General features: G+C 37.6%; 1 protein-coding gene across 2 annotated transcripts; it reads right to left on the bottom strand.

Moving 5' to 3' along the window:
• Positions 1–2,096: 2,096 nt before the first annotated feature.
• On the bottom strand, positions 2,097–13,432 carry LOC135773692 (uncharacterized). 2 transcript variants are annotated; one of them, XM_065283417.2, is made up of 20 exons: positions 12,062–13,432; positions 11,075–11,400; positions 10,150–10,276; positions 9,743–9,820; positions 8,855–9,053; positions 8,525–8,694; positions 8,336–8,437; positions 7,847–8,079; positions 7,588–7,766; positions 7,406–7,496; positions 6,049–6,193; positions 5,648–5,847; positions 5,388–5,505; positions 5,218–5,309; positions 5,033–5,144; positions 4,760–4,846; positions 4,504–4,686; positions 4,260–4,412; positions 3,861–4,047; positions 2,097–3,051 (listed from the first exon to the last, which is right to left on the bottom strand). In XM_065283417.2, exons 2-20 carry the CDS (start codon positions 11,174–11,176, stop codon positions 3,024–3,026), a joined length of 2,586 nt encoding a protein of 861 aa, XP_065139489.1. In that variant the 5' UTR covers positions 11,177–11,400; positions 12,062–13,432; the 3' UTR covers positions 2,097–3,023. The 2 variants fall into 2 exon arrangements, with proteins under 2 accessions (XP_065139489.1, XP_065139488.1); XM_065283416.2 differs by having other exon boundaries at positions 11,075–13,432.
• Between the last annotated feature and the right edge of the window lie 6,355 nt (positions 13,433–19,787).

The following is a 19,787-nucleotide window of genomic DNA, read 5'->3' as shown; positions in this document are numbered from 1 at the left end:
AATAACATGTAATTTTATTGCCACACACACCAGGCATATCATATGCAGAGATACAGTACAATTTCATGAGCATGTCATGAACAATAATCACAACCATAAAACATAAAGATGTGCAATTTTGCCAAAATATATTCAGATGTATATGTTTTGCTAAAATATATCCAGTTTCATAGCTGACCTGCTTTGACAAGTCGAGGGCCCAGACATCCTCGGATCATAAGACAGCATGTGGTTAGTAATTTTCAGACAGACCAGTTCCTAAATAATTCTCCAACCATTGACAGAACATTTACAGGCTATAGGCTTTTAGAAATATGGTTTTGGTGGTTGAATAATCTGTCTCTTGTTGGTAAATAGGCCAAAATATACCACCTGTAATGTTGTTTCCTCAATCTACAATATGGGGTAAACTGTAACCCAGGGTTCCCCAAATCTTACCATGGAGGGCCAGAGCACTACAGAGTTTAGCTCCAACCCTGATCAAACACACCTGAGCAAGCTAACCAAAGTCTTCATGATCACTAGATAGCCTAATCACAGGTGGGGAAGTTTGATCAGGGTTGGAGCTAAACTCTGTGCTCCGGCGCTCCAGGGTAAGATTTGGGGAACCCTGCTGTAACCCGTATGCTAAAAGACAGTACATGTCAATTCATATGAATTAAGAATCTTCTATCTTCCTGCTTACTTCAGTGCATCATACTGCATACATAGCCCCATATTCTATATTCATGAACTAATTGTTCAATGCATCAATCTCATGCATGCCCTCATCACCTCTGGACTACTGCAACAGTAATCTCTATTGCAGTGTTTCCCAACCCTGCTCCTGAAGGACTCGTAACACTGCATATTTTCTTTGTCTCCCTAATCAAAAACATCTGATTCAACTTATCAGATTATTATTACAATGGTTATGAGCCGATGAGTCGAATCAGATGTGTTTGATTAGGGAGAAAAGAAAATATGTAGCTTTAGGGGTCCTTTAGGAGCAGGGTTGGGAAACACTGCTCTATGTCAGGGTTCCCCAAATCTTACCCTGGAGGGCCGGAGCACTAGAGTTTGGATTCAACCCTAATCAAACTAACCCACCTGTGATTTTCTAGTGATCATGAATAGGTCTGTTTGATCAGGGTTGGAGCTAAACTCTGTGGTGCTCCGGCCCTCCAGGGTAAGATTTGGGGAACCCTGCCATAGAGCAGTGTTTCCCATCCCTGCTCCTGAAGGACCCCTAACATTACATATTTCCTTTGTCTCCCTAATCAAACACATTTGATTCGACTCATCGGCTCATAACTATTGTAATAATAATTAAGATTTGGGGCACCCTGCTCTATGGTCTTAAAAAGCACTACAAATTAAATGTATTATTATTATTATTTTATGCCTGTAGTGCTGCTCTGTATTAGCATATACATTTGAAAACTACCATTCAGAGAGCATATTTTTACATGTTGGTCAACAAAAGTTCGGCAATCATACACAAATCATTAAAATGTTTATTTTTGATTGATTGTGATACCAAGAGGTGTGCTGTGGTGAAATAAACTTAATTATGCTTAATTGATGCACAAGAAATCTTCAAAAACTATCATTCAGAGAGTTGACATTTGTTGATTAAGAGAAGTTCTGAAATCATACAAACACCATTGAAACATCCATATTTTGATTGGGTTTATCTCAAACACCTCTTTTATCATAATAAATTTCACTGACCTTACCTGCTGTGGCAAGCTTAATTCACTGGATATACTTATAAACTATAATTCAGACACCCTTATTGGCCAGACAGGCAAAGGTAAGTGTTACAACCATTTTTTCATGAAATGTCAGCAAGTGGCATACAGGGAATAATGAACTTGTTAGTTAAAATTTAGACTTCCATCTGCTTGTGTGTTGCCACGAGGCGTAGTATAAGATTTAAAAGATTATTTAGAAATCTAGTTTTCCAAAGGTCTTATAGAGTCAGTGAATGTGTAAGGTGTGATTTTACCTAGCTCATATATAAACCTTACAAGTCCAGAAAAGTGGAACAACAGTGTAACCCTGACCAGGCTCATTTTTGCCCAGGCAACATGAAATGGGAGACCACACGTGGATAAAGATACAAAAAAGTGATTTGTTTATTTTATAGTAATTTATTACAGTAAATATGCAAGACGAAAAATGAGAAATAAGCAATAATCAGTATAAATGATATGGTATGAAATAAAAGTGTGGCGTAATCAGTCATATGACAAAAAGGCAAACAAAAAACAAAACAATGTGATACAGGAGAGAAGCCGTGTGTCTCAATTCGTTCCCTAGCTCCCGAGGTTGTGAATCAGTATATCATGTACACAGGTTCGGGCACTGGTAAGGACCCTAGCTCACTTCACATTGGGACACTGTTCAGTTATTTTTCTGTCACGTGGCTGCTTAAGCGCGTTGTAATCACTCACAGCTGATACTCATCAACAACCAGCAAAACCAACATCTCTCTGACTTAATTTTAAAAACAGTACATTGTGAAAAATGCTGTCATTATTCTCTTACATATATGTGCATAAAATTGGAGGCATATAATTACATTTTAAATGTAATAAATATATTTACAATTTTAAATAAATATTATTATTTTAAATATTGAGTAGATTGTGGTCCCTTACTGTGTAGCAATGTGTGTTTATATTTACAACTAAAACAAACGTTTGTCTTTATAAAAGTTCTGTAACATTTCATAAAACTTATTGAGTTGGATCACATGATGTTCGGTTGGCGAGCTTCAGAAAAGGTTACGTGATTTCCGGTTAGGGAACATAGGGACCATGGATGCTCACTGGTTGTTGCGTTGCATTGTGGGAATTTTTAAGGAAAGAATGTTCCAGTGCACTGAACGGATTTTGCAATTGAGACAGCCCTTAAAATGGCCGACTCCCTGATCAGTGCCCTGACTACTGAACAAGGGAGCTGATTGAGCCACACGGAAGAATCCCGGAATGACATCCATGAAGTCCTTTTACACTCCCCAGGCCGCAATCAAGCAATTACATACACCTGCCCGGTAGCTCCTCCCTGAGAGACAGAGACACAAACAGACCAAGGAGTATACATTAAGGCCTAATCCCATATCTCTGTCTTATCCCTTGCCCCTACCACGTGAACGTGCAAAACCAAGGGGTAGGGGTAAGACAGAGAAATGGGATTGGGCTAAAAATGTCCCTATTCAAAATCTGAAAAAACAAATGGAGTCTTAATGTTACATATTTTACAGACTATAAGCCGCGTTTTTGTCATAACTTGGCTGGTGCTGCGTCTTATAGTCATGTGCGCCTTGTAAGTCAGTATGAATTAATTTTGATGAATTAATTTATGAGGCAAGAGACATTATTACAGTCTACAGCCGTGAGAGTCCGCTACATGCTGATCCTGTATTTATCTAATCCAATAGATTCAGTAATGTGGAATGACGAGTATGCGAACTTCACGCTAGTTGGCTTGTTCGATTAATTTAGACTATTTAACCTTCCAGGTAAGTTCTGTATGCTATGGTTTATCATTTAAATAACTGATAATATTACTTTAACGTACAGACATCTATTCAGCCTGCTGTTTTGTCTGCTATTGTTTAATTGAATAACTTGCCTTTCCAGATTAAATGTCTGTTCTTCGGCTTGGATTTTGTGAAATAATTTTCTAAATAAAAGCGATATATAGTCCACTGTGACTTATATATGTTATTTCGTCTTAATGACGCATTTTTGAATGATGCAGCTTATACTCCAGTGGCTTATAGTCCGGAAAATATGATTATCTTTTCTCAATTTTACAGGTTACATAAATCAAGAGTATTCAAGAAAATGACACTTTCACATATTCATTACCTGCACTCCTCCTCTTCATTTTCACTGGTGTCTGGACTGCTGAAATCACTTTCATTCTCTTCCAGTTCTATAGCAGAGCCCTGAGGGCCTAAAACAGCCTTGTATTGTAAGAGCACCTCTTTCAACAGATCCGAAACTTCAGACAGTCGTCTTCTGCAGAGACAGGAAAGGCCCTTGTTTCGCTTGTCTGTAAGTGAAAAGTAAAAAACAAATCCAAAATACCATGACATATCCACTTGCTTTGTAATATTTGTTATAACTCAACAAAAATTAGATGGTCAGTATAATGTTTTTAAATAGCTTTCTAGTAAGAGATACGTCTCTTGTTAGATAAAGTATGGTGTCCTTATCACCATCACTTCCTTGTTTGATTGGTATGGTTACAAAGGTGAAACTTGCCTTCCTCTGAAGTTTTTCTTGTAAGAGTTGCCTGCAACCTCTGCAACCATGAGCAGTGCTGGGCCATCTCCTGAACAAGTATTGTCCTTTCCTCCTCCAGTCTCATTTTCAGCATGGCTTTGTTAAAAACTTTTAACTTGTCTTCGATTTGTGCTAAAAACAGAGGTAAAGAAAATGTATAAATAACAATTTTGACTTGAGTCTTTACAAAATAAATTTAGAGGCCTCAGGAAACTCCGCTTACCACTGCCATGAACCTCCCATGGCCATGTTGGGGATGGGTTGTCTCCTGATAGCGACTGCTCCACTTCATTTAAATCAATTGGCATGGCAGGCTCATGACTATTATAGGTCTCAATGTCTTTCACTAGCAGTCTCTTGCTCTCAGCAATTTTCCTCCGCAGCCGGTGACGGAACTTGCCACTATCTGTAAAGACATGATGCAGAAGGTAAAAATAGTGACCAAAAATACAGTGAGCAATTATCTATAGACAACCTACCATTTTGGCGGTACAGAGCCTGCTTCCGCTGCCTGAGGTTAAGGTAACGTCCCTCAATGGACTGCTCAAGGGAAGTACCTGTTGTGTCTGGAAACACAACACAAAAAAAATGTGTAAAGAAGAACGAGCTGGGAGGGGGTGGGTCCCAAAAAAAGGCTTACAGAGATAGTGGCATGCAGTATAGTAAGCAGTAGACAGCTAAAATATCATGATCTAAATGATCGCAGCCAAAGAGGAAGCACAAAGTGAAACATGTTATTGGTTCAAACTTACCACCAGCTGCCCATTCCCTCACATCAGAAACCCACACTGCTTCATCGGTGCAAGCCAAGCTTTCTTTAAGCTCCGCTAGACTTGCAGTCTCCTCCTGAAGCCTCTGGCAAGTCTAATGTGACAGTTAAACAATACAGTTAACCAACCTACACAATAACCACAAAAACCATTTAGAGAGAACACACCTTCACATATCTTGCCGACAATGCCCGATGTAGTGTAGTGTTTTTTTTGTCGTTCCAGGCCATAGCATGGATGGTAAGCATATCCACACGTGCTGTTGAGAGTAAATGTTGAGTGAATGTCATGCAATAAGCAATAAAAAATTACATTAGAAGAGAAATACTACAATCACCTCCTTTCGACATGTATTTGGTCGTTAATGCACAGCGGGAGAGGTAGCTGTTCACCTGTTCAACTTCCTCCCCCGCAGTTGACCCTGCTCCTTCTTGGTTTTTGCCACTCCATGTAATCTAGAAGTAAAAAAAAAAAGGGATAATGTAATGTCTGCCGGTCATTATCGGATAAAGTGACGATGACGAACAGGCCCCTGAACCGCAGCAGAGGGACTTATTTTACGATGCTACAGTTAAACATAATAAACACTGAACATACCTCACACTTGGTGGAATGTGCTGTAGCATGCATGACACTTAAAAAAGGTCTGATTGATGTTAGCCCCTGGAGATCAGGAAGGATGTTTGCTGATTTGTGTAAATATGGCCAGTATTTACACATTACATCCATGGCGATAAACCTTGGCTTTGAACTCATCAACTCCTTGTGCAGATACATGGGGTAGGCAAAGATTTCACCTAGGGATATACAAATTGTATTAGAAATGCAAATATGCAAAAATGCATAGTAATGGGAAACTCAATCAAGCAGTGATATAAACTGACCTAAAAGTGATAATTGATATATATGATTATGGTATTTGCTTTTGTCCAAAGCGACATACAAATAACAACAATACAAAGTTACATTTAACAGCAAATGATTTATTTAAATCTCACCTCTAAACATGTTAAGTGCTTTAAGGAGGAAACCATGCCGACACACCGCAACCTCCATGCCCTCTTCGTCCAACTTGAAGGTCCTCCTAGAAGTCTCCTTCGCTGCTGTCCACGAAGAGCTCCCACATCTGCCTTGTCCAGGTAGCTGTGATGTAAATGAAACACACTATAAACATACTGTATATACTGGTGCTGGTCATATAATTAGTGAAATAAATAAATTTAATTCTAATTTCATTCAAAAAGCGAAACTTGTATATTCTATTTATTCACTACACACAAATAGATACATTTCAAATGTTTTTCTTTTAATTTTGATGATTATAACTGACAACTAAGTAAAATCCCAAAGTATATCAGAAAATGTTAATAGTACTTAAGACCAATACAAAGAAAGGATTTTTAGACATCTTGACCAACTGAAAAGTATGAACATAAAAAGTATGAGCATGTACAGCTCTTAATACTTAGTTGTGGCTCCTTTTGCCTGAATTACTGCAGCAATGCGGTGTGACATGGAGTCGATCAGTCTGTGGCACTGCTCAGGTGTTATGAAAGCCCAGGTTGCTCTGATTGTGGCCTTCAGCTTTTCGGCAATGTTGGGTCTGGCATATCACATATTCCTCTTCACAATATCTCATAGAATTCTATGGGTTTAAGGTCATTCAATTTTGGTCCTTAAACCAGGTACTGGTAGCCTTGGCACTGTGTGCAGGTGCCAAGTCCTGTTGGAAAATGAAATCTGCATCTCCATAAAGTTGGTCAGCAGCAGGAAGCATGAACTGCTCTAAAACTTCCTGGTATACGGCTGTGTTGACCTTGGACCTCAGAAAACACAGTGGACCAACATCAGCAGCCCAGTCGTTTTTGTCTTTAGCCCAGGTGAGACGATTCTGACGCTGTCTGTTGTTCAAGAGTGGCTTGACACAAAGACCAACTTTATGGAGATGCAGATTTCATTTCCCAACAGGACTTGGCACCTGCAAAAGCTACCAGTACCTGGTTTCAGGACGATGGTACCAGCAAACTCGCCTGACCTTTTGTGAAGAGGAATATGCAATATGCCACACCCAACAATGCAGAAGGCCACTATCAGAGCAACCAGGGCTCTCATTACACCTGAGCAGTGCCACAGACTGATCCACTCCATGCCACACCGCATTGCTGCAGTAATTCAAATACAAATTTCAGTTTTGAATGGAATTAGTAAAAGCAACTTTTTGATGAAATTCTAATTATATATGCCCAGCACCTGTACACCTTGTATTTTGAAGTTGAGGGCAGTTTTTCACCAATTCAAAGCAAAGCTGGGCTGTAAAAGCATATTAATTTAAATAACAAATAATTTGAAACCTGCCTGTTTCACAGCTTTATGCAAGGCATCAACAAATGCAGACACAGATTTGTCTTCTGCAATAAATGCCCCTTCAAAAAATGAAGAGTCAGAGCTAGGGAAGAAACGAAACAGAACATTTATCCATGCTGAATATTGAATATAAATAAATCCAGATCAATCTATACTGGAAGAAAAAATATCACCTTCCGTTTCGAAGAAACCGGTATAGCTTCCTGTTGCCATCCACAGAAATTGCCAGCATGTCTGGGGTGCAAGCGGGGCAGGTGAAAGGTGCACCGCAGGACAAGTTGTCTTCCTCAAAAGCACAATAGGAAAACTCCAGAAAGCTGCGCTGCAGCGTGTCCCCACATACTGGTCCTGACTGAAATACACGTTATAATAAATGTTACTTTGGACATGTCTACATATGGTAAACAATTCTATAATTTGGTGAACACTTACCCGCCCACCACACTTTGTACGATGTTCCAACAGCTTTGCAAAGGCTTGTCTGGACAGTGCCGGCGCAATGATTTTCAGTTCTCTTACACTGCTGAAAAGATTGAGGGTATACAGAGTAGAAGAGCTGGTGGAAGCTGGCCAGTATCCACTGTTCACGAGGTCCATGAACTCTGGAGCCCACTGCTGCTGGCATGTTTGGCATGCAAACAATGGCTGGTGCATGTCATAACGCCCTTGGGTTATAAAAAAAACATGGATACCTGAGCTTTTAGAAACAATCAGCTGGTACAATTTAAGACACTTGGGCTACATCTTGAGTAGAATCAAGATGAACACCAGCATAGTTCAAATAAGTATATTTTTGTTGGTTTATCATAATGACAAGATGTATTTTGCAATTTTAGAGTACTGTTATTTTCATTGCAAAGAAAAGCCATAAAAAGGGGGAAAACTGAATATTGAAAAAAGATCAGAGTTTAGAAATCTTACCATTGATGGAAATTAAAATGACTGCTTTGCCAGGTGACACAGTTATACTAGGGACTTCACAGGGACATTTCTGAGTCACTCTCACCGTTGGCAAAATACAAGCTAGCAAAGGAAAGATAAACACAAAATAAGCCTACTAGATTTATTAGAGATCTATCTTTATAAAGAAGAGTTTTTGCAATTACCTACCTTGGTCATGTGAGGTGTAACCTCCCTCCCCTCCTACAAAATATGTGGATGGGGGAATAGCTTTAAAAAAGCCCTCAAGGACTGACTCCCTATCGTGGAGTGGCCATCTCCTGTGATTACTGGTATCGCAGGTTTCACAGAACCACTGGTCTGGTAGGCACTCTCTGCATCTAGGAACGAAATCAATGAACCAATTTAGTCATTGAATCAACTCTTTGAAACAGCCCTGATTCCACCATAAACATGCAGTTTATTCAAAACATGAAGACATCAATTAGTGATGCACTCTAAAAACCTACAAAGTACAAAAGAACATTAATGAGATCTCACCTTACAACAGCAGGCTTGCTGCAATGGCTACAAAATGGTTGGCCAACATCCTGAGTTTGGATGAGGCATTTAAGGTGAAATGGCCTTGCCTCCTTCCATCTCTGTGCGGCTTGTTGCTGCCTGAAAGTCCATGATGATGCTGCCCTCTGGATTTCAGGGGATTCAGACATCATAGCAGAGAGGCTCTCCATGTTTTTTTCTGCAAATAAAAATATTAATTTAATTGACAAAGAACCATTTCTATGCAATTCTTTCAGTAACATAAATTTATGAACTTTTCCAAATTCAGCATACTTTGAAACATGGATAAGGGTAAATTTTATCAACGTGAAAATTGAAATGGAATTCCATTGGGACAAAAGTTAAACTACTATAAAAAAGTGGTTCAATAATAGGACTCAGCCACATTGTGTAAACAAGTCATGGCTTTGCTACTTTATGGGGTGGTTTCCCAGACAGGGATTAGACTAGTCCTAGACTAAAACAAATGTAAGAGCTGTCCAAACTCAAAACAACTTGCATTGACATATCTTAAAAATACATCAGTGCCCTTTGTTTTGCCTCAAAATGCACATAAGTAATGTTTTTAGTAAGACATGTTTGTTAAAACTAGTTATATTTCCCAATTAAACTCAGGTCTAGTCCTGGCTTAAGCTAATCCCTGTCCGAAAAACCGCCCCTATAAGCAGTTGATGTGGGTACAAATGAGCCTTCGCAAAGCCAGGCCTGAAAACCGCCACAGACCAATTGCGGCTTAGCAGCCCGGCACGAGAGGTCTTGCAAGCTTTCGACTTTTTACATTTTTTGCCAGGATTGTAAATGAATGGCAATCTAGTCTCCAATGATACAGGTGTTCCAGGATTTGTGTGAACCCTGCTTTTTTATTACCAAATTCCACTTGAGGATCAAGACTGGCTGCAGGAAGCTCTTCATTGACCAAGTAGTCCCTGATCTGGTTGTGTGGAACTACAACAGCACACAAAGGAATAAAACCAAGTTAGACCACCAATGCATACTTTTTTGTTTAATATACATTTCTATAAATTTCAATTACGGGGAAATTACACTTAAAAAATACATAAGAACAAAACTTGGAAATAATACATGGAAATAATAGTTCAATGTGGATACAATACAATTATCAAATCAAATACTGCATAAACATATTTCAGATGGTTCAACCTCATTACAATGGGCTCATTATCTGTATACTAGTACATGTTACTTAAGTCTACCAGCAACACAACTTGATTTGTTAACAATGATGTGTAACCAAGTACTATTATTATTATTACCGGTAGCTGAGGCTTTGGGGCGCCCTCCACGCCTCCCCCCACGCCTCCCCCTTGGCTTGCCAAGCCCTAAACACACCCTTTTTGGGATTGGCGGACGGGAAACTTGCCTCTGCTCCTTGGATTCTTTCTGGGGGTTGAAGTGAAAATCATGATTAGAGTGTTAATTTATTTTTAAAGGGATAGTTCACCCAAAAATGAAAATTCTGTCATCATTTACTCACTCTCATGTTGTTACAAACCTATATAAATTTCATTGTTCTGATGAACACAAAAGGAAGATATTATGAGAAATGTTTGTAACCAAACCATTTGTGGACCCCATTCACTTCTATACTAGGAAAAAATAATACTATGGAAGTAAATGGGGTCCACAAAATGTTTGGTTATAGGCATTTCTCAAATTTATCTTCCTTTGTGTTCATCAGAACAACGGATTTTATACAGCTTTGTAACAACATATGAGTGAGTAAATGATGACAGAATTTTCATTTTTGGGCGAACTATCCCTTTAACAAAAGATACAATGGATATGAAAAAAAAACTCTTATTATACCTTTTACACATATATATTTTGAGGGGGAAATTTTTTAAAGAAAGAATCCTTGATCAATGCATTTAGTCTGCCTGGTCCAAGCAGTTTAAAAGTAAAAAACAACTCTTCACCCCTTTCATGAAAATGTTTGACTATTGAGAGCAGCTAGATACAATCACAGACTGAATGAGTCTGAGGTACCTGGGCTTATATAAAAGCCTTATATAATACTGCTTTCTGATAATCTACAGTACAGAGTGATTATTATAACCTAAATATTTCATCAACCATTAAGATACAATGAATAGTTGTTGTTTTTTGTACGTGGCGATACATAGAATAGGACCTGATGTAGGCACTCTACTTCACTGCATCCAAAAATTCAACACGTACCCTGGCTTCCGTCAGAACATGTTCTAAGCTCATTTCAAGAGCCATCCGTCTCCCCTCCATGTAACTGCCATCTTGACAGTCGGTGACACGTGTAGTGTTCATCACAAAAACGGAGAGAGGGGCAGACAGAAAAAAGACAGACACTAAGATGGACAGAGGGGCAGACAGAAAAAAGACGACAGACACTAAGATGGACAAAGGGGCAGACAGAGATAAGAGACAGGCCGAAAGACAAACAGTGCACAAATTCAGATAGGTTGGCGCTTAAAAGGGCCTTTGGGTGTGGTGATCTACTAGTGATAGCAGGTAAGTTAGGTTGGTAGAATCTAAAAAACAAAAACACAACACTTGATAAAATATTTTGACTTTCAACTTTTTCAACACAGTTACCAGAACCGTGTCCCATAGTGGAGTGGATAGAAGACGTTAGCAGATGGCCAAATATAAAGTATTCAGATACATATATAAGTATATTAGTATATTATATTGGTGCAACCAAACGTAACAACCAGACATTTTGATGCTGGGAAACAGTTTTAATAAACTTTCTGAGTTGCTAACACGTTGGAACCAATGGGGAATAACACCACTTCTGTTGCCTAAATGCGCGCGATGGCTATTTGATCAAGTGATGAATCCGCTGAAACCGAACGGACTATTTTCTTTAGCGGAAGCAATAAAATCGTATTTAAATCAATAAACTAAACTCCTTGTTTTAAATCAATATTTTGTGTCAAATTATTGATTTATGTGGTAAGTAGCCATGTAATAGGATAATGGAGAGAGATGCGGTTGTTACAGTGAATACAACCCAGATAGGATGATTTCAGACAACACCAAAACAATGTCACAAAAAGTTCAAATTGGCAAAAGGCAGTCATGACAATACCACAGCAACGTACTTGACTAATTTTTGCACTTTTTCATACATTTTCCTAGAATTATATAGGCTACTTGTTCATGAGATTGCCAATAACTTTAGCCTACCTTACTCAACGACTCCAGAGAGGAAGTAAGTAATTGGCGCGAGACGAGAGCTCCGTCATCCAACCCCTCATCCGGATATTGTAAAAAAAAAAAAATTAAAAACGAAAATTAAATTAAATTAATCACAATATTTTTTTTATTATTTCAACAGGGCATCCGAAGAAACTCACTAAACGTACTGTATTGCTGGTGACAAAAACACAAATTAAAAGTTTTTTTTGCTATAAGGTGCGCACTGGTTCTTTTTTCATTTTTGTTGAAGTTTTAAAATGACAGAATTCAATATCAATTCCTTGACATATTACTTTACACTTCACATTTATAAACAATATACTTTAAATAAAAATAACAAAAAAGGGAAACTTAAAATAAAGAGCATCATAAACGTTTTTAAATTGTATTTAGCAGAGATAGGCCTACGTCACAGATCTGGGCTTTTCGTTTTTTAAAAACTTTGGACTAAGACTCTAAAATAAATTGTAAAGGCTGCTTAAAAATGTGATAACATATACTGTCGTTAATGACCTCGCTGATCGCTGTCAGATTCTGTGAAATAATGTCCGCATTACATTGTGGCTAATGGGCTTAGAATGAGCCCCGCTCGGCCCGTGTTCTGGCTTACTGTAATATTTCACCGGTAATAAAACCGAAAAAATATTATTAAAATAAAGAAATGAATGAATACAATAATTAACATCTAAGTAAATGTTGATAGATGAAGCGTTATAGTTTTAAAAATATCAAAAAACAGCAAAGCAACCCAGCTTCGAAATAATAACCGATACAGACAGAAATAATAATACATAATTAATATTCAGTGCCGCCACTGCCACCAATGCCCACGACGCGCTGTGCGTAACACCGACTGGCTGAAGGGTCACCAAAAATATCCTAATGAAAAATCAATAAACATTATAATGCCGATATTATTTCAGTATTATTAGGCACCTTTCAGGCATAACAAAACATGCATAACAAGAGAATTTAATTGCTCTAGATGTGCCCCCAACAACTCCGTCGGATTGCGCAATTTGCGCAGCCCCTGACGAACTTTGACAGTATATAAAACACTGGCAAACTGTCTGTATGTTTAAAATCATAAAGGAATTATGGTTAGCCCACCAAAATGGCTAGCAGCCAGCAGCACCGTGATAAGATCTCGTGAATAAATGTTGATTAAACAGTTTCTCCGCTGCAGCCCGACTGGCAGAAAGAATCGTGCTATTGCACGAAAGATGCATCCAATTGAAATGCATTAGTTTAAAAAACGTGCTGCAATTACGAAAATAACGAAATAAACGTGCCCCTGCCACGAATAAATAGATTAAATTACGTGACCAAATCACGAACTGCCGTGAGACTGGGTTGGTACATCACCTATCCCAGGAAGTAAACTGTTGCCTACAATCTGTGTGTTTGTTGTAGTCCAGGAAAAGAAATTCACGCTGGAGACGATAACTCACATGGTTTACTTTGTGGTATGTACCTTTTGCATATCGTTAACTGTATACTAATACACACCCCAAAGGAAATGTAAAATTGTGAATCAGAAAATTGGCGCTCTTTAAGAAATATAGGATAATAAAAGCACAATCTGTCCCTCGATTGTCCGCTGGAAAGTGTTTTTGTCCTTATAAGGACGGTTATGCCTTCCAGAGAGAGAGGTGCTAAAGCCTGTCAACACTGAACAAACACTTGCAATCAAGTTCCAGTCGCAAGGTCATGCCAGATGTCACTGTCTAATGCTTAGGGAATGAGGCGACAAGGGTCTTCCCCACTCTGTTACCTCCTGGAACAAATTCATTCCTCACTTCTAGAGACTGTCAGTCATTAAACACTTTAAATCAAAAGTAGGCAGTGTGACTTGCTCTGGACGGGTCACAAGCATCGACTTCAACCCTTCGATATTGGAAAGTGTGCTCAATTGAGTTATGAATACCCGGTGAAAGGTTGTAAAGTCAATGGTCTTTTTCTGAACAGATACACCTTGAGCCACATGAGCATCAATAAAGATTTCAGTGTTTATTTATAGGGGCAGTAAAGGTTATAAGGAAGTCCAGTATTGGTATCCGTTTATAAAAAATCTAACGCACTGCATTTCGATTTGCACAGACCTTCGATTACGAGAGGACCTTACAAAATGATGGGCCACGTCCAAACAACATGGGCTGTGAGCTTGAGCCTCCAAGCATGAATCAGCGGTGACAGTGTGCAGAGAGGAGGAATTAAACTTACACCTTCCTATTTTTCTTTTTCTCTTTCCTCACGTCCGCTACAAACCACATGATTCATAGCCTTTCAGTGAATCAATAATGAGGGCTATATGTAACTCACTATGAGCTTCAGGGGGCTTTACACTTCAAAGACCAAATATAAGTGGCTAAATTGTTATAGGAGTATGGTCTAAGTGCTTTCCTAGACTATAAATAAATAAATGAAATGTTTAACCTGACTATTTTGATCTGTGTGCTAAAACAAAAATGCACTGGCTTTTTTTGTGTTCACCTTTTCAAACCTTTAGTCGGTATACATAAGATAAGATTTTCTCGCAATGCTCCCAACAGACAAACGCGTACTGTAATAATTCTGTACATAAATGCCGATTGCTTCTTGTGCCTGCGAAATGGTGACACCATCTGTGTAGGTGAGATGCTGTGAAAAATAAATTAGCATGGAAGAAAATTGAGCTGCTTTTTAGTTTCCTTCAGTACTAAATGTGACTCAAGCAGAGGAGTCTTTAGGTTTTCAATTAGAATAAAAATGCAAACAGGACATATTTTAACACTCAAGACAGTTTCCTCAAGGAAACCAGAATGGACTTTGAATTTAAAGCTTGAGAGTAATGCTCAAATGTCTAAGGCCGGAGGAAAAACTACAAATGAGGGTAGAGGCATAATGAACCTGAAGATGGGCTTAGATGCTTTATCAAGGCTTGAAGTGCATTTGAGGACATTCCCTGTAAGATAAAATGAGTTTTCTTTAGGGGTAAAGAAGCATTAAGAATAAGAACGCTTGGTCTCGAGGAAGAAAGCAACAATTTCAGAGAAATGCATCATACTTATTTTATAAAATTAAATTAATGTCTAGATGAATAATAGGCCTTACTTTCCTCTCTTTGTCAAGCTTCAGCAGATGAATTGGAACTTTGAATACATTTGTTTTTGAAAGGTGCATGAAATATTTTCAGATAAACGTTTGATTTATTATATATGTAACCAATGTTGACAAATGCAAAACAACATCCAAAATACACCACACTTTACAATAAAGTTGTATTTGTTAACATAAGTCAATGCATACAACTGTTCATGTTTGTTCTTGTGCATTGACTGCTTTAAAAATGTATTAGTAAATAAAATGAATGAACAAAGAAAAAAATACTTATTGTTAGTCCATGTTAGCTTATGCATTAACTAATATTTACAAATACAACCTTATTGTAAAGTGTAACCAAAATCATTAAATTATTCTATTATTGATTACTATAAAGATAACTATTGTTGGTTAAGCAGATCATAAAACTGATTAAATGTAGTTATAATATAAATGGGAAAAAAATGGTTCTAACAAGGGCGTGTCCTTTTAAATGCAAATGAGCTGACTCTCTACTAAATGGCAGTGCCTTGGTTGGATTGTGCAGATTAAGGTGTGCTATTATCCCCTTCTGACATCACAAGGGGCCAAATTTCAAAGATCTATTTTTTCCACATGCAGAGAATGATTTACCAAAACTAAGTTACTGGGCTGATCTTTTTCACATTTTTTAGGTTTTTAGAAGCACTGGGGACTTTAAAAGTAGGATTTTACTTTTATCTAGTGGTGAAATTCTATTTTGCATTCAAACAAATAGTGCTCTCTAGCGCCTCACGTTTTCAAATGCGCGTAGCAACTACAGTAGCCGTTATGAACTCACTGTTCTCCGTGTCCATTTCAGCTGGTTCATGTGATCTGAACGAAAATGCATTGTGGAAATGCGTTGCAGTAGGCTAGTGCTTTTTGTCCCTTTCTAGTATTATAGTTTATCAATACGGCGGAACGACATGAAAGCCTCCATGGACTTACCCATTCAATGTAAGTAAAGAGAAGAAATTCTAAGCTTACAAGGAAAAGTCAGATCACTGGCCAAGGTCATGACACCAATGAGGACATATTTACTCTACTATATTTACTCAGTAGAGCTCACTCCTCTCTTTAGAAACACATGGAGAAGCTACGGTAGCCACCACAGGACAAACATGTCATCGTCTGAGACAACGTAGTAACTAACTGCGCTCTATGACAGTTTGTCCATTTAGGGCAGAGGTGGACATTCCTGGTCCTGAAGGATCACCTTCTTGCAAAGTTTTGCTCCAACCCCTAATCAAACATACCTTCCAAGTCATGTTTGATTAGGGTTGGGGCTAAACTTTGTAGTACACCGTCTCCCTTTAGGACCAAGAATGCCCACCCTTGGTTTATGGCTAATGTAGAAACATAGTGGCGCGTAATGCCGAATTCCATGTAAGGAGTCCTGCTGTGTATGTAGTTCAAAAACAATACAGTTCATTTTGTAAAGTCTTTATACACCACTGAATATATAGTAGTTATGCATATTTTATTGCATTTCTGTCAAAAGATCATTGAAAAAATTACACATTGCACCTTTAAAACCTATTATATTGCAAGATTATGATAACATCAGGTGAACAGATTATAAATTACACCTAATATAATCAATATTCCAGTATGCATATGTTTAAAGGCTTATACGTATATTCAGTATATTCAAAAGATTGATACCATCTAAAAGAGATGCTAAAGGATTGATCATTTATTATTGATCATGGGGCACGTCATGTTTAGGATAAAATACGCATAAGTGAGCTCTGTTTACATACACAGTCACCCATTTCACAGACATACATCATAGTCTACAAGCTCAGCACAAAGAGTTCTGAAAGATAGATTACAGTCGGAGAGCAAAACACTACACAGGAAATTGAGGAAAGCATAATTTATTTACATGCCTGCTCTTTGATTAAAGTAGCCTAAAACAACAGGCAGCAGGGAATTGATTTTTCTTTTTTTAATCATTGTTCTTTCCGACCCACAGTGCAAGAAACAATCAAAGTGTTTGTTTGGCTTTGATCTAAAAAAAATCATATCATGTTTTTTATCGGAGAAATCTTCTTGTAGAGTGATATGTGTAATTGCCCCAAAGAAAACAGATTATACAATTTGGTGCCTTGTTTTTTCTCGCCTTCCAAACAATTTTGAATCATATGTCATAGCTCTATGGAAACAAAACTAATTTCAATGTTAATCTGAAAAAGTACATTAGCAGAATGTAATTTCATACAGTCAGGTGCACAGAACGTTTTCAATGGACACTGACCCTGCATGAAATGTAAGACAATTATTTTTCTGGTCTGTTATTCTAATACATATTACAAATAAATGCACTATAATAAAAATAATTATAAAAAATAATATAAAAAATATATATAAAATAAAATTATATGTGCTTTTGGATTGTTTTTTACGGAGCCCCTAAGGGACATGGAGCAAAAATTTAATAAAGTTTAGTTTCATTTGCTCACGTGAAACTTTCGCGTGCTCACGTGAAACTATCGCGTGCTCACGTGGAACTATCGCGTGCTCACGTGGAACTATCGCGTGCTCACGTGGAACTATCGCGTGCTCACGTGGAACTATCGCGTGCTCACGTGGAACTATCGCGTGCTCACGTGGAACTATCGCGCATGCATGTGAAAGCGAAAGTTTCAAGTGTGCACGCGAAAGTTTCACGTGAGCACATGAAAGTTTTACGTGAGCAAATGAAACTAAACTTTATTAAATTTTTGCTCCATGTCCCCTTAGGGCAGGGGTGGGCAACTCCTGGTCCTGAGGGCCACAGCTCTGCACAGTTTAGCTCCAACCCTAATCAAACACAGCTGAAAAATCTAATTGAAGTCTTCAGGACTGTTTGGAAATGACATTCAGGTGTTTTCGATTAAGGTTGAAGCTAAACTCTGCAGGACTGTGGCCCTCGATGCCCACCCCTGCCTTAGGGGCTCTGTAAAAAACAATCCAAAAGCACATATATTTTTATTTTATATATAACCTTTATGTGCAGATTTTTTTTAAAGTTTAGTTTTGCGTGCTCACGTGAGCACGCAAAACTAAACTTTAAAAAAAATCTGCACATAAAGGTTTCGCGTGAGCACATGAAAGTTTCACGTGAGCATATGAAAGTTTCATGTGAGCACATGAAACTAATAGGGCTGTCACAATGATTAAATAATCGTCTCATCGCAATTGTTTGACATCATCGCAATGATTTCAGATCACCGCAATGATTGCACATCTCTTTAAAAAACACAAGGGGGAGCTGCAGCGCCTGTCATAAATGAGAAAGTATCAGATGACGCTCCTTAATAGACATGTGGTCCAGTACTAATATATCATAAGTAGTATTGGCTACTTTTTAAGGCCTGTTCTGGTATAGTCAGTTTAGTTTTATTGCATTTTTATTTTTAGTTATTTTTCAGACACTTTATTGTGTTTATTTCTTATGAAGATTTTTCAGGTTTCTGAAAGAAATTTTCATTAAATATTTAATTTTATATATGTTTTATGTGTATTAATATTTACTGCCAGGTAAAAATTGCAAATGATTTAATTTTAAAATAAAAAATATATTTCAATAAACAAACAAAAAATTGAGAATTAAATGTCAAAGCAAAAAAACAGACAATTAATCGTCAAAATGTAATAGGCAATTAACCATCAGCCAAATTTCATAATCGTGACAGCCCTAGAAACTAAACTTTATTTAATTCTTGCTCCATGTCCCCTTAGGGGCTGCGTAGTTTTTCATTATAGATTAATGAAATTAAAACTCTGCAGATATGTTTTCATAAAATATAAGACGAACCCAAAATGGTGGGTTATTTTTACCGCGGGTTGGGTCAAAAAGGGATGAATGAAGCCCGTTGGGTTGTAATTTAACCTATGATAAGTTGTCTCAACCCAAAATACCGGGTTGTTTTAACACATTCTTTCATCATTACGCTTGATGATATTAATAATTGTACATAATCATTTACATCATTGTCTCTTTGTTAATATTATCGCTCACTATTTTTTTGTCCTTTTTTTCCTTTTAGCTTTTCTGCAAAATGTAAAATTGTAATAAAATACTTATATAAAAAACATTTCTGGGTTAATTTAACCCAACGACTAAGTTGGTCCCTTTAAAGGGCACCTATTTCATTGCTAAAAACAACTTTATTTTGTGTATTTGGTATAATATAATGTGTTTGCATGGTTTATGGTTAAAAACACATTATTTTCCACATACCAGACATTTTTGTAGCTCAAGATTTCACTCTCTTCCTGAAATCCACAGATTTGAAAAGCTCTGTGTCCCTGATTGGCCAGCTAATCTGTACGTTGTGATTGGCCTAATTATGATAATGTCAGTCTTGTCTACATCACCAATCCCAGGAAGTAAACTGTTGCATATACAATCTGTATGTTTGTTGTAGTCCAAGAAAAGAGATTTACGTTGGAGACAATTACTTTGGGTTATGTACCTTTACTAATACACACACCAAAGGAAATTTAAAACCGTGAATCGGACAAAATGTGCTCTTTAAACCCAATACAGGGTTGAAATAAGCAAGCATTTTTAAAGTGTGTTTTTTGAAAAATAAATAACAGTTTCTAGTATAATGTAGACAGA

Source organism: Paramisgurnus dabryanus, chromosome 9 (assembly GCF_030506205.2).
Source record: "Paramisgurnus dabryanus chromosome 9, PD_genome_1.1, whole genome shotgun sequence".
Classification (NCBI taxonomy): domain Eukaryota; kingdom Metazoa; phylum Chordata; class Actinopteri; order Cypriniformes; family Cobitidae; genus Paramisgurnus; species Paramisgurnus dabryanus.
The sequence above is the reverse complement of the archived record's forward strand: the minus strand, read 5'-3'. Positions and strand labels throughout refer to the sequence as shown.